The sequence below is a fragment of the Elaeis guineensis genome, chromosome 2 (assembly GCF_000442705.2).
Source record: "Elaeis guineensis isolate ETL-2024a chromosome 2, EG11, whole genome shotgun sequence".
NCBI classification, from domain to species: Eukaryota; Viridiplantae; Streptophyta; class Magnoliopsida; order Arecales; family Arecaceae; genus Elaeis; species Elaeis guineensis.
The window spans coordinates 106243880-106258022 of record NC_025994.2 but is presented as its reverse complement, the minus strand read 5'-3'; the positions used below and the strand labels follow the sequence as shown (position 1 = coordinate 106258022).

The 14143-nt window shown below is 40.1% G+C and overlaps 1 protein-coding gene and 1 non-coding gene across 2 annotated transcripts; both read right to left on the bottom strand.

Moving 5' to 3' along the window:
- Positions 1-359: 359 nt before the first annotated feature.
- LOC140855969 (small nucleolar RNA R71) lies at positions 360-465 on the bottom strand. Its single transcript, XR_012139410.1, has one exon. It is a non-coding gene; the product is annotated as a small nucleolar RNA R71 (small nucleolar RNA).
- Positions 466-10655: 10190 nt separating this feature from the next.
- On the bottom strand, positions 10656-12565 carry LOC105046527 (protein rough sheath 2). Its single transcript, XM_010925139.4, has one exon. It carries the CDS (start codon positions 11914-11916, stop codon positions 10939-10941), a length of 978 nt encoding a protein of 325 aa, XP_010923441.1. The 5' UTR covers positions 11917-12565; the 3' UTR covers positions 10656-10938.
- Positions 12566-14143: the final 1578 nt, after the last annotated feature.

The following is a 14143-nucleotide window of genomic DNA, read 5'->3' as shown; positions in this document are numbered from 1 at the left end:
CCAAGCAACTGAAGGAGTACTTTACTCCTTCCACATATACCTACTCTCCTTGTATTCAAGTGCCCCCTATGGAGGTCACTCAATATGAAATTAAGTCCAGTATAATCTAAATGTTACCTTCATTTTATGGACTTAGTAATGAGGACCCTTATAAACATCTTGAAGAATTTCTTGAGATATGTTCAACTTTCAAAATTCACAACTTCTCCGATGATGCTCTTAGGTTAAAATTATTCCCTTTCCCACTTAAGGACAAAGCCAAATACTGGCTACATACTTTAGATTCCATGACTATATCAACCTGGGACCAGCTGCAAGAAGAGTTTCTCAAGAAATATTTTTCCATAGAAAAAACTAATCAAATAAGGAAAGCCATAACTAGTTTTTTCCAATTAGATGGAGAAATATTTCATGAAATATGGGAGAGATTAAATGACCTTATTAGAAAATATCTCCACCATGCTGTACCCAAGTGGCAGTTAATCCAATATTTTTATGATGGGCTCTCTGAAAGACATCGATAAATGATCGATGCATCATGCGGTGGGACATTCATGCTGAAAAATGAGGATGAGGCATGGCAACTGTTTGAAATTTTAAGTAAAAATTCATTACATCATATGTCTGCCTCTATTAGAGATAAACTCATATTAAACCCAAAGAGAGGTAGAATATATGAAGTAGAAAATGCCATAGATATCCATCATAAGGTAGATGAACTGTCCCAAAAATTAGATCATCTTCTAAATACTGGACAATCTCCGATTCCACCTAACCCAATCCAAGAAGTTTGTGCATTGTGTGCAAGTCCGAACCATTTTGTTAGTGAATGCCCAGCCACACCTCAATTTCCTGAGTTTGTGCACGAGCAGGTTCAGCAAGCTCAAGTCCAACAAGCTCGCAGATCAGAAAATGATCCATATTCGAACACTTATAACCCCGACTGGAGAAACCATCCAAATTTTTCCTGGAGATCACAACCAGTAGTTGGTCCTGCCACACCTCGACCACAATATCAAGACCCAACATATAGGCATGGACCATACCATCAATTTCAAAATGTTCTTCAACCGTCTACTACTGATCACAGCTCAACTTTTGAGAAAAAAATTCTGAAAGCACTAGAACGATTAGAAGTCAACACTTAGACCCTTAACTCCCACACACAATCCATTGCTAAGCTAGAGATCCAAATAGGTCAACTAGGGACTGCATTCAGTAGGAGGAAAGGAGGAAAATTACCTAGCCAACCCGAGAGCAACCCAAGAGGACAATTTGTGATTGAGAGTTCTAATACCCCAGAAACTTTTTCTGAACATGCCAAATCAATCATGACTCTGAGAAGTGGGAAGGTCATTGAACACACTAGTAAAACCAATGAGACCAACCCTAAACCTCTAACCGAATCCAAATCATCCAAGAACAAGGAGGACCTAAAAATAGAGAAGGAACCAACTACACTGAAATCATCTTACTTGCCTAAAGTCCTATTTCTGAATGCCCTGAAAGCCCCTATTCCTGCAGATAAGAAGGGAGAAAAACTCGATGAGATGTTGGAATTATTTAAGCAAGTCCAAATTAATCTTCTCCTTCTAGACGCAATCAAACAAGTCCCTGCTTATGCCAAATTTTTGAAAGATTTGTGCACCCAAAAATATAAATCTAGATTACAAATCCCAAAGAAAGTACGTCTCACTGAACAGGCTAGTTCTGTCTTCCAGCATGCCACTCCTCCAAAGCTTAAGGACCCAGGAGCCCCTATCATTTCCTGTGTTATAGGAGATTATCACATTGAAAAAGCTCTTCTGGATTTAGGGGCAAGTGTGAATCTTTTACCTAGTTCGGTGTATGAACTTTTTAGATTCGGAGAACTGAAACCCACATTAGTCACACTGCAGTTAGCCGACAGATCAATTAAGGAACCACGTGGAATGCTTGAGGATGTCTTGGTCAAGGTAGATGAGTTTTACTTTTCAGTTGATTTTTTGGTTCTCGATATGGAATTAAGTGGCAACCCCAGACAAATTTTCATTATCTTAGGACGACCCTTCCTAGCTACGGCAAATGCATGCATTAATTATAGGACAGGAGTCATGGATGTATCGTTTGAGAATAAGAAACTAAGACTGAATGTGTTTGGTGCTTCCCAAGGACCATCAATGGATAGTTGCTTCGAAGTAGATACACTAGAAGATATTATAGAAGATGCAACACCCATAATTCTAGCACTAGACCCCTTAGATACTTGCTTGGCTCACTTTGGAGTGTGTGACTTTGAGGAATATATGAAAGAAGTTAACATCTTGTTGGATACACCACACGATAAAACCACTCCTCCATGGACAATCAAGTATGAGCCATTGCCCACATTAGCCAGTACATCAATAGTCCCATCTTTAGAATCACCACCTACGTTAGAATTGAAACCCCTTCCTGCTACGCTCAAGTATGTATTTCTAGGACTCAATGACACCCTCCCGGCAATCATTGCATCAGACTTGACCCCTAATCAGGAAGCATAATTGGTTGGTATTCTGAAGGAACACGAAGAGGCTATCGGTTGGTCCATTACCGATTTAAAAGGAATTGACTCCTCCATTTGCATGCACCATATTCATTTTGAGGAACATGCCAAACCCCATCGAGATATGCAGAGGAGATTGAACCCAAACATGCGTGAAGTAGTAAAGAAAGAGGTGGTAAAGTGGTTAGATGCTGGAATCATCTACCCCATATCCGATAGTAAATGAGTCAGTTCCACTCAAGTAGTACCTAAGAAATCTGATATTACTGTGGTTGAAAATGAAGAAGGTGAACTACTTCCCACTCGCATATTATCTGGATGGCGAGTATGCATAGATTATAGAAAACTGAATGTCGTTACTAGGAAGGACCATTTTTCATTGCCCTTCATCGACCAAATTCTAGAACGGTTAGCAGGACAAAGTTTCTACTGTTTTCTTGATGGTTATTCAGGGTACAATCAAGTACCTGTATTTTCGGATGATCAAGAAAAGACTACCTTCACCTGCCCCTATGGCACCTTCGCTTTTCAGCGTATGCCGTTCGGGCTTTGCAATGCACTCGCTACATTTCAACAGTGCATACTGGTCATTTTTTCGGATATGGCGGACAAATATCTTGAAGTTTTTATGGATGATTTTTCTGTGTTTGGAATCAGCTTTGAGGATTGTCTCCATAATCTTTTCAAAGTTCTTAAACGGTGTGTGGAGACAAATCTTATCCTAAGTTGGGAAAAGAGCCATTTCATGGTGTGGAAAAGAATTGTATTAGGACATATTATTTCTGAAAGAGGGATAGAGGTAGATAAAGTCAAAGTTGAGGTCATTTCAAAACTACCACCCCCTACTTCGGTCCGACAAATACGATCCTTCTTAGGTCATGTCGGATTTTATAGATGCTTCATCAAAGACTTTAACAAGATTTCAAGACCCTTGTACAATCTGTTGGCCAAGGATACACCATTTGTCTTTAATGAAGACTTTTTGAAAGCGTTCAACACATTACGAACAGCCCTGACAACAGCACCCATAATAAAACTCCCTGACTGGTCCATTCCATTTGAGATTATGTGTGATGCCTCTGACTTTGCAATAGGTGCCGTCTTAGGCCAAAAAATCAATAAGGAGCCACATGTGATCTATTATGCTAGCAAGACTCTTTCCGATACCCAATTAAACTACACTACAACAGAAAAAGAGCTACTAGCAGTAGTGTTCGCCCTTGAAAAATTTCGCTCATATCTGTTAGGGTCTAAGGTTCTAGTTTACTCTGATCATGCGGCTCTGAAATATTTCCTCTCAAAAAAGATACTAAACCGTGTTTGATCAGATGGATCATTCTTTTACAAGAATTTGATCTGAAAATTCGAGATAAGAAGGGTTCTGAGAATGTGGTAGCTGATCACATCTCCAGGATCTTAGTTGAACACACGATAGGCATAGATGAGGTCAAAGAAAAATTTTCTGACGAACAACTTTTCGCAATCTCTTCTAGCCATCCTTCATGGTTTGCCCATATTGTCAATTACTTGTCAACAGGACAAGTACCTTCTCACTGGACAAAATAAGAAAAGGATCGATTTTTCTCACAAATTAAACATTATTTCTGGGAAGAACCTGAACTATTCAAATACTGTCCTGACCAAGTTATTTGCCGTTGTGTCCCCGAGAGTGAATTCCAAAGTATTCTCACTTTTTGCCATTCTTCGGCATGTGGGGGACATTTTAGTGGAAGAAAAACTGCAGCAAAAGTGCTGCAGAGTGGGTTTTATTGGCCAACGCTTTTCAAGGATGCACATGAATTTGGCCGAAGTTGTCTGCGATGTCAACAAACAAAAAATTTATCCAAGAAAGATATGATGCCGCTGACCCCCATTTTAGTAGTAGAAATCTTCGATGTTTGGGGGATTGATTTCATGGGACCTCTTCCAGCCTCATTTGGATTTGAATATATTATGGTGGTAGTTGATTACGTATCAAAATGGGTGGAGGCAATAGCTACACGGACTAATGATAATAAAATTGTAATTAGTTTTATCCAACGAAACATCATTAGTCGATTTGGCTTCCCAAGGGTGATCATTAGTGATGGGGGGACTCATTTTACGAATAAATATTTTGAAGCACTTATGAAAAAATATAATATTTCACACAAAGTGGCCACACCATATCACCCCCAAACTAATGGTCAGGTAGAGGTGTCAAATAGGGAGATTAAACATATCCTAGAAAAGATGGTTAAGCTTGATAGAAAGGATTGGTCTCTTCGCTTAGATGATGCATTATGGGCTTACCGTACTGCTTTTAAAACACCCATAGGAATGTCTCCTTATCGACTTGTATTCGAAAAAGCTTGTCATTTGCCGGTAAAATTAGAACATCGTGCATTTTGGGCCATATGGCAATTTAACTTTGATATGAAAAATGCAGGTTCCAATAGGAGACTCCAATTAAATGAACTTGAAGAGCTACGCAATGAAGTGTATGAGAGTGTCAAAATTTATAAGGCTCGAACTAAAGCATACCATTATAAATTTATTGCACGAAAAATGTTCGAGCCCATTCAAAAAATTTGGCTCTTCAATTCTAGGTTGCGTCTGTTTCCTGAAAAACTTCGCTCACGTTGGGACGGACCTTTCATTGTAACTCAGGTATTTCCTCATGGAGCTATAGAACTCAAAAATCCTAAACAGGGGAACACTTTTAAAGTGAACGGTCAGCGACTGAAACCTTACATAGATGGAATTAGTGATGGAGAATTAATTGAATCTGTTGATTTAGTGGATCCAAAACCGCCATAATACTCAATTCAGTCTGGCTGAAGACGTAAAACTTAGCGTTTGTTGGGAGGCAACCCAACGATTTCATATTTTTTACTTTACCGCAGCTGCAGGAATTTAGAATAAGTGCTTATTAATCAATGAAGCTATCTTCAACTTTCGAAGCAAAATTATCCCAGATGCACTCTCTCCTTTTATTTTCTTTGCTTTCCTACTCCATTGAGGACAATGTAGATTAAGTTGGGGGGGAGGAAATTAATCAAATCCTCGAGTATAGTCAGAAATAATTAGTTTTGTGTATCTAAATTTTATTTTGATTAAGAGTCAATTAGGCATCCTAAACAATGAATGATTAATGGTCAAGATAATTTTAGAGATACTGAGGAATAAATTATTAAGAAAACCCAATGAATGGTAGGGTTTAGACTAGACCAAATTTTAGGAGTGATTCTACAACCCTCTTCTTACTGATCTCAATAAAGAATCTGCTTCATGAAAAATTGGATGGAAAGGTCGAGGTATGCAAAAAATCTTCTTAAAATTTACTTAAAAAAAAAAAAGAAAAAAAAAAGAAAAACAACATTTGTTTCCTACTGAGTATCGGGCCCTTTCGCCTAAGTAAGCATTGTGGTTCGCATAAAAAGGTAGGTAATGTTAAAAATAATAATAATAAATAAATATATATATATATATATATATATATTAAGGAGACTAAATTGCAAGAAGATAATAAACCTCTTTTCCATTAAGTTAGAAGATTTAAAGAGTAAAGTGGGGAGTTGGTGAAAGAAAAGCTCTGAAATTTCTTTAGTTAATACTCAGCCACTAATTGGGTCAAATTGATAATCCAATGAAATATCTCTTTAATGGTCTGACCAAGTATCATCTACCTTTTGGGATGTCTAACCTAATTTTGATTCAAGACCGAGTCGGTACACAATACTGATATATCTATTTTACTCGAGGACGAGCAAAATTCAAGTTGGAGGGTGTGATAAACACTTAATTTAAGTCATTTAAAGTAAAAAATTATATTTAATTTATTTAATTTATTAAGAATTTGATGCTTCTTTTTATGTTTATGTTTTATAGGAAAGATGATCGCCGATACAAAGAGTCCGATTCATAGATAAAAAAGACTCAAGTTTGAAGAAATTTGGACTTAAAATAAAATTAAAATAAAAGAAGGATGCATATGGTATTATAAAAAATGAAGATACTGTACAAGGAATCCAAAAGGATATAGATGTCATTATGAAGAAATAAAAGTTTCTTTTTGGAATACGAAAAAGTTGTTTCACGTGGAATACTCCTGGGCGAGCGCGGGCACGGGTGCGGCATCGCGCGGGTGTGGGCGCGCGGCAGACGGGTTCGCAGGGAGTTTTTGATGGCGGTCGAACAGATGTTTATTAAAGAAAAAAATTAATATTTAGAAATATTTTGAGAGAAAAGATTTGTATTTTCTTTAGTCTCACATCGAAAAATCATGTAAAACTCCTCCTTCCTAACACGTATAAAAAGACTTTTGTACTTCCATTGGAGGAGGAGTCCAGAAATTCTTCTAGAGCCTTGCATAGAGGAATAGAAAGGGACTACTTCATGAGCAGCTAGGCTAGCAGTCTCGGGAGTGGAGAAGAAATTTTGTAACGACACAGAGATGATTTATTGTTCTAAACTTTCTTGTATTTCTTTATATGCAATAAAGATTATGCTTTTTATTTAAATCATCATGAATTCTTTATTTGCTCTCTTTCATATGCTTTTATTTATGCTTTATTGTTAGATTAATATTAGGAACAACTTTTACTTTCCAGAGACGCGTCGTGATCTACGGATACGGGGCATGCCGAGGAAAGAAGAGTTGTTTACCTAGTACTTTCTGGAGACGCGCCGTGATCTACGGGTACGGAGCGTGTCGAGGAAAGACATATATTTTTTCTAAGATTAATCACATCTATTTAATTAAAAAAAAAGAGATACAACTCTCCTAGTGCAAAATTAATTCAAAACTCCCGAGCTCTTTATTTTTTAATTACATCAATTTTAAGATAATTTATTTTCTAAATCAAAAACAACGCTTTTTTCTTTTATTTTACAATCTCAATTTAGCCCAAGGTCCTTGAGGATACGATCTCGACTCATCCTACCTACGTAGTGAGTAGAGTTATTTTTGGTGCTATCAACGACTACGCATCAAAATACATCCAGCATATAAGAAGGAATAGTAGCGAAGGAGCAGCAACAATTGACTAAAAATCCAGCAGCTACTTAGCAAGTGAGATGATAACGATCATATCTGATGAATATGGTATAAAGCTTCAAAAGAAAAGTATATCTGTTCTCTTTGAAAATCTTGTGTGTTGGATTTGAATGTTGAAATTCCCATATGACATGAAGTGTGAAAAGATAATAGAAAGGGTTGACTTGAATACATTATAGTGGAAGATGGGGCACCACATTATCTCAAACTCTTTGGCCTCAATGCATCCCCACTCTCACCGCCTCTATAGGTACTCCCATCTTTAAAAATATATGCATATTCACTTAACTTCTTGATTGAAGGAATTAACATATATATATATATATATATATATATAGACACACACTAACGTAAAATTGATAAGCTACATGGTATCAGAAAAATATGTTTGACTTTGCATCCATCAAGAATAGATAGAAACACGGGAAATTCTTCAACAAAGAACCTAGTTTTACATAATCCTAAGCCACCCAATTAGCTTTGACCTATAAGTACTAAAATGAATACTGCAACGGGCAGTTGGACCCTTAGAATAGAGAAGCACCATAATCTTGCAAATAAAGCCAAGCATCTCACCCTTGACAATACTTATTTTGAGTGTCCAACCAAGAGATATAGAACCACACCCCTACAGTTCAAGCAACCCTTGAGTCCATGACTTGATGGACAGACGAATAGCCACTACAATGTAGCATGGATTCGTAAAGTGTCGGGTTATGTCTGCCTTTGATGGGGAAAGCAGAACCATGAACCGGAGCAGAGCATCAATGACCTCAAAGCCGGGAGGGGAGCGGAGGGTGGAACTAAGGAAGGCGAATAGGCCTGAGATCAACGCAGCAACTTTCCTTTCGTTACCTGCATGTAGGATACCTATAGCTCGCAATCGAAATTAAAATTAGAATGGATTGAAATTGAAATAAAAATTAAAATAATTATGTTCCCTGATGTGCTTGGTTAATTGATGACCGGAATTAATATCTAAATCAGAATAAGAGGTGACAATTGGATCAGTTCGGATATAAATAGATCGGATCATATACGGATCAAACTAAAAAAATTTAAATCTGAATCCGATCTATTCATTAAACAGATCAGATTTTGAAACTCGAATCTATCATGTTTAATAAATAAGTTATTAGACCTGATCCGTTTAACCCATTTACTGGAGTCTACCGAGTCCACCTAGTTAAAAAAAAAAAAAAAAGAGAGCTTGAAAAGAAATTTTCTTCTTGACTCTAATGATCCGCATCATCGAGCCTCTTCAGCAGTCTCGATCCTATTCGATCGCATCTCCGTTCTTGACCTCATTCTTAGATAGTCCAGTTTGGCCACCTCTCTGCTCTCGACCGCTCTTTACTTTTGCTGATCTTCGGCCGTGACTCCATCCTTGCCCTCAACCCTGCTCTCAACTGCGCCCCCGCATCCTCACCCTCAACCCGGCATCCTCGCTGATCTCTATAGCTACATCTATGTCGCTCTCACCGTCTCTCTGCCCTTTGCCTGTGCCAACTGTGCCAAATATTTGGCATCGCCTCTCTGCAGCTTATCATCCCCGGCCTCCTCCAATGGAAAATAAAAAAAAAAAAAAACAAGAGAGAGGCTCAAAGATGAAAGAAGGAAGAGAGAGAGAGGCGGAAGTGGGGAATGAGAGAGAGACGAAATGGAGAATATGGCCCCTCCCAAAAAAAAAAAAAAAAAAAAGCTACGCACCGGGGGTGAGACGATTTCAATGATCAGTGGTCAATCACTGGTTAAAGATGCAATGATACGTGCATAATTTTAAATTTTAAACACGTTCCATTTTTAGGATAGAAGGTTGATTTAGATAGATTTTAAATGGATATCTTATAAAAATTTTGATATGATCTATTTAATAAATAAATTAAATAAATTAGAAAATAAAAATAAAAATTTAATTTAAATAATTAAAATGATTAAATAGGATAATTTGTTTACGGTTTGAATATGTTTAAGCTGGATGGATCTAATCAAATCGAAATTCAAATATTAAATAAGGATCTGGATTGAATATTTTAGACTCCTGCTAATTAAATGGCTGAAGCAAGGGTTGTCCGTTCTTCAACCAAAAATGTACGTACAACCGACATATGATAAGTATTTCATGCTTGCAATGATTACTACGGCTATAAATTCTACATGGTGGTCAACATAAAGTACTTAATGTTTTGAGATTTAATATGTCAGTTAACTAAAAATAAAGTAATATTCAATGTCTTTTCCATGAAATACTTGGCCATTGGGTGTAACGGACCAGAATCATCGAGCAATGCGGCTGATGCCTTCAAGTATAATAGTATGAAAGAACAAAACCGAAAGCAATGCATATCTAGGGATGTAACTAAGCCCGGAGTTTGATTGAGCTTGGCCTGACAAGGCTCCGCTTGAAACTGCCACTGAGGGTGCACATACGTTTCGGCTCAGAGGTCTTAGTGTCGAGCTTGACAGAACATCAGCACGGCCTACTTTGGGGCTGCTAAGTCCATTAAATTAGAAGAGAGCAAGACAAAGTGTAAGCTAAAGAAGCAAGATTGGGTTGTTTCGTTGTCTGTAATTGGATATCAATCCGAAGACAGTTTAGCTCAGCTGGGGCCTATTTTGGACATTTGATTGGTCCGAGTTGAAGCCTAAGTCGGCTGAGAAAGTGATGCACATAGAGAAAAATTGACTCAGGCCTTGGCCAACAGAGATCCAACGACAGTGGAGTCGGCCCCTGCTCAGGTTACCTACAACTAGAGGAGAATTTCATTTTACATTTTACCTATTTTATATATATATATATATATATATATATATATATATATATATATATATATATATATATATATATATATATATATATATATATATATATATATATATATATATATTCTATGTGTCTGTGTGGGCGCGCGCGTTTTTTTCTTTCTTTGGAGGGGGAGGTTGTATCCACAAACGTAGTCTCTGAAAGTTTAAAGTTATGCCTTAAAGTTATGTCCGTCAATTCCGGAGGAATTGCTCGGTGTGGAGCAAACAGCCATATTGAGAGCCAAATAAAATCTTAGATCAAACACAACAAGTGAAAATGAGAAAAAATAAGGGGCAAAACACTTGATACTTTCATTATCATAACTCACAAATTTTAAAGTCATGTCCGTCAATTCCGGAGGAACTGTTCAGTGTGGGCGAAACAGGGAGAGCAAAATAAAGTCTTAGATCAAACCCAACACGTGAAAATGAAAAAAAAAAAAAGGAAAGGGGCGGGGGGACACGGTTAACTTTATCTCTCTGCTTGGAAATGGAAGATGGACAAGACTAAAGAGGAATGGAACAAGAGGAGGAGGAAGTAAAAAGGGGGAAAAAACAAAAAGGAGAAACCTCAGTGTAAATTATCCTTGGCCACCGGGAAACTGAGACCATGCCCGCCGGCACCACCAAGCATCATCTTCTCCACCAAGCCCGCAAGCTTGGCGTGGCTAGCGGTCCACGCCTCCGCGACCTCGGCCTCCTCGGCTTCCGCCTCCCTCCGGACCTCCAAAACCCGCTCCCTCCATTCCTCCTCCAGCCTGTCGAGCCAAGCGGCCTCCTCCTCCCGGAGGCGCCGGATCTTAGCCTCCACCTCCTCCACTTTCTCCCGCTTCTTTCTTGCCTTCTCCGTCTCCATCTGCTGCTCCAGCCTGCTCAGCCGCCACGCCGCCTCCTTCCGGTGCTGCGCCCAGCTCCGGCGCCCCTCCTCCACCTCTGCGCACAGCTGCACCACCGCCGGCAGCAGCAGCAGCCACCCCTCCGGCCGGGAGAGCGAGAGGTTGATGGAGGGAGGCGACGGCGAGGACGGGGATGGGGACGACGAGGAACAGGAGGAGGAGGCGGCGGCGAAGAGGAGAGGATTAGGCAAGACGACGGAGGGGAGAGGAGGAGGATGGGAAGGGGGTGGGAGGACGTGCTTCTCGGCGAAGGTTTCGAGGATGTGCTCGTAAGCGGAGGAGGTTCCAGGGTGGTGGGGTTGGTCGGAGGAGGCTTTGGCGGTGGCCTTGAGCTGCTTGTCTTTGAAGACCTCCCACCACTTGCCGAGGCGCTTGGGGGTGCGGCCGGGGAGGTGGGCGGCGATGGCCTTCCACTTGTTGCCGTAGCGGGACTGGAGGGAGACGAGGAGGGCCTGCTCCTCCGGGGTGAGGGAGCCCTTCTTGAGTCCCGGGCGGAGGTAGTTCTTCCACCGCTCCTGGCACGACTTGGGGTCGCGGTGGAGCGCCCGCCCCATCCGCTCAGTAACCAGCCCCCACTCTTTGGCCCCGTACTGCTTCACGTACGCCCGCAGCAGCGCGTCCTCCTCCGGCTGCCATCGCTGCCTCTCCTTCATCTCTCCCCTCCTTTCTCTTCCTCTTCCTCGCTTAATAACATCCTCCTCGCCGGGGTGGTTGCTGCTGCTGGTGGTGGAGAGGAGGTCATTACCTCCACTATTCTTCGAAAAAGAATTATTGGATGAACGAATGAATAAGTAAAGGGAGACAGGAGATGGAAGAGTGGAGAAGGATGGCTCTCTTCCCTCTTTTTTTCTTTGGCAGAGGAGGAGGGTGGGGGGCAGAGGTTGCGAAAAGACGGGACGGCGGAGGGGGATGGGCAGGGTTTGTACCGATCGATGAGGTGCGGATGGACGTGCGATGGTCCTGTCGGAGGGACGCTTTCTTTCTTTCTTTTTTCTTTTTTCTTTTTTTTTTTACCACGGCCGGATGGGGAGACTGTCTGTGGATGTGGGTGGGCAGGTTGGCTCTCACTTTACCATTTGCTTGTGGTGTCCAGCGCGTTTCTCGAGGAGGAGGGATCCGAAGAGGGGACGAGGTGAAGACCCATCATCCTACATCCTATCGTTTCTTTTCCCCCCTCCTTTCTTCGTCTTTCTCATGTCACATGATTGGGCGTGGCATGAGCATTGAATGGTTGGGAGTTCTGTCTCCTTTATTTACTGTTACGCTGCCCTTTTCTTCCCCCACCCTCTCTCTCTCTCTCGGATGGACTCTAGCGTTTGCGGTCCTTGGAGGCACTGATGGTGTTAGAAGGCGCGCGCGCTCTTTCTCTCTGCACCGGTGGCATTCCATCCGTATTATCGTCTATAGGCTCACCATCTGACGCGTAGACAAAGCCGGAGTGGTTGCTTGTCCTGATGCTCGGTGGGCCAGTGCCTGCATTCCCTCCAGGGAACGGCATCAATAGTTCGACACCCATCAAAAGAGTTCTTCTTTACACATGGTCATCTTGCAAACTTTGAAAAATGACATTCATATAATTTGGCTGTCAAAAGGACATGCATATAGTTTGATTTATGCTTAAAGACAAAATGATAAAAGCGGTCAAGATTTGCAACCAGTTATGCACATGAAGAAAGGTAGATGGTAAGTAAATATTTGCCATGAACAACTCACAATAGTACTGTACTATGGATGTTAATCAAAATTAATCAAGTCTGCCCTTGTTTTTATGTGGTCGAGTTTCTTGGTAAATGATAGGTCACTGTCTGAGACTTTGAATAAGAGATACATGGAAAAGAAATTTTAGAATTATAAATATATAGAAAATATATAAGTTGGAGGATATCAGGATATTAACCACTCCAGTTGGTAAAGTTCGTTGACCTGTATATGGGCTTTGTTTGTGGTCTCCTCTCGATTTCAGGCCAAGCGCCTTTCTGACCTGGAGATCCATCAATATAAAGCCTTAAAATAGAATACGTACAAATTGCCGGCTCTGAACTCTCAAAGAAGGTCATGATATTTAATTGAAAAATAAAATATGGTATTTTCAGAACACTAGCACGTTACTGCTGATATGTTCAGAACACTAACACATTGCCTCGTGGATAACATCTTAAAATTATAATCAAAGGAAAAAAAAAAAAATCAACATTTTACTATCTACCGTAAACGGCTAATAGACCCTTACTACACTGTAGCTTATGATACAAAAGCACTGTTATGTGCCTCTTCTATTCATGTGCTGATTGAAGATTAAACAATGTGTTTTGTAATGTCCTTTGTCAGCCATTAATTAGAACAAAATAATTAATAATGGACAATAATAATTAAATAATGATGTCAATTTATCAATCTTTCGTGTATATATGAGAAACATTTTAAAAAGATTCATAGATACATTTGGTTTTTTAATATATATTTAAATTGCATGAATAGCATTTTTTTTTTTTTTTTTTGGTAGAAATTGCATGAATAGCATTTACGGTTGGATGACCGCTGCTACTATCTGAACGTATATAAAGAAGCCTCCAAATTAGATGACTGCTGCTACCATCTGAACGCATATAAAGGAGCCTCCAGATTATTATGGCTATCATTATTTGCACCTTCACCCAGAACGCATACCGGAGATCAGGCCGAGTCTAGGCCAACTGTTTGGAGCCCCACCTTATTCTCGGATGTGCCCATTGGACTTCGTGGCGGCGGTCATATCACCCATCCTAAGAAGAGCAGAACCTTGAGTCCAATAGAAGTTTTTTTTTTCCTTTAGTAAGAAGGAGGCATTGCCTGAACTAAACTAGTTTCTAATGTAAATGACACCATAAACATCTGCATATA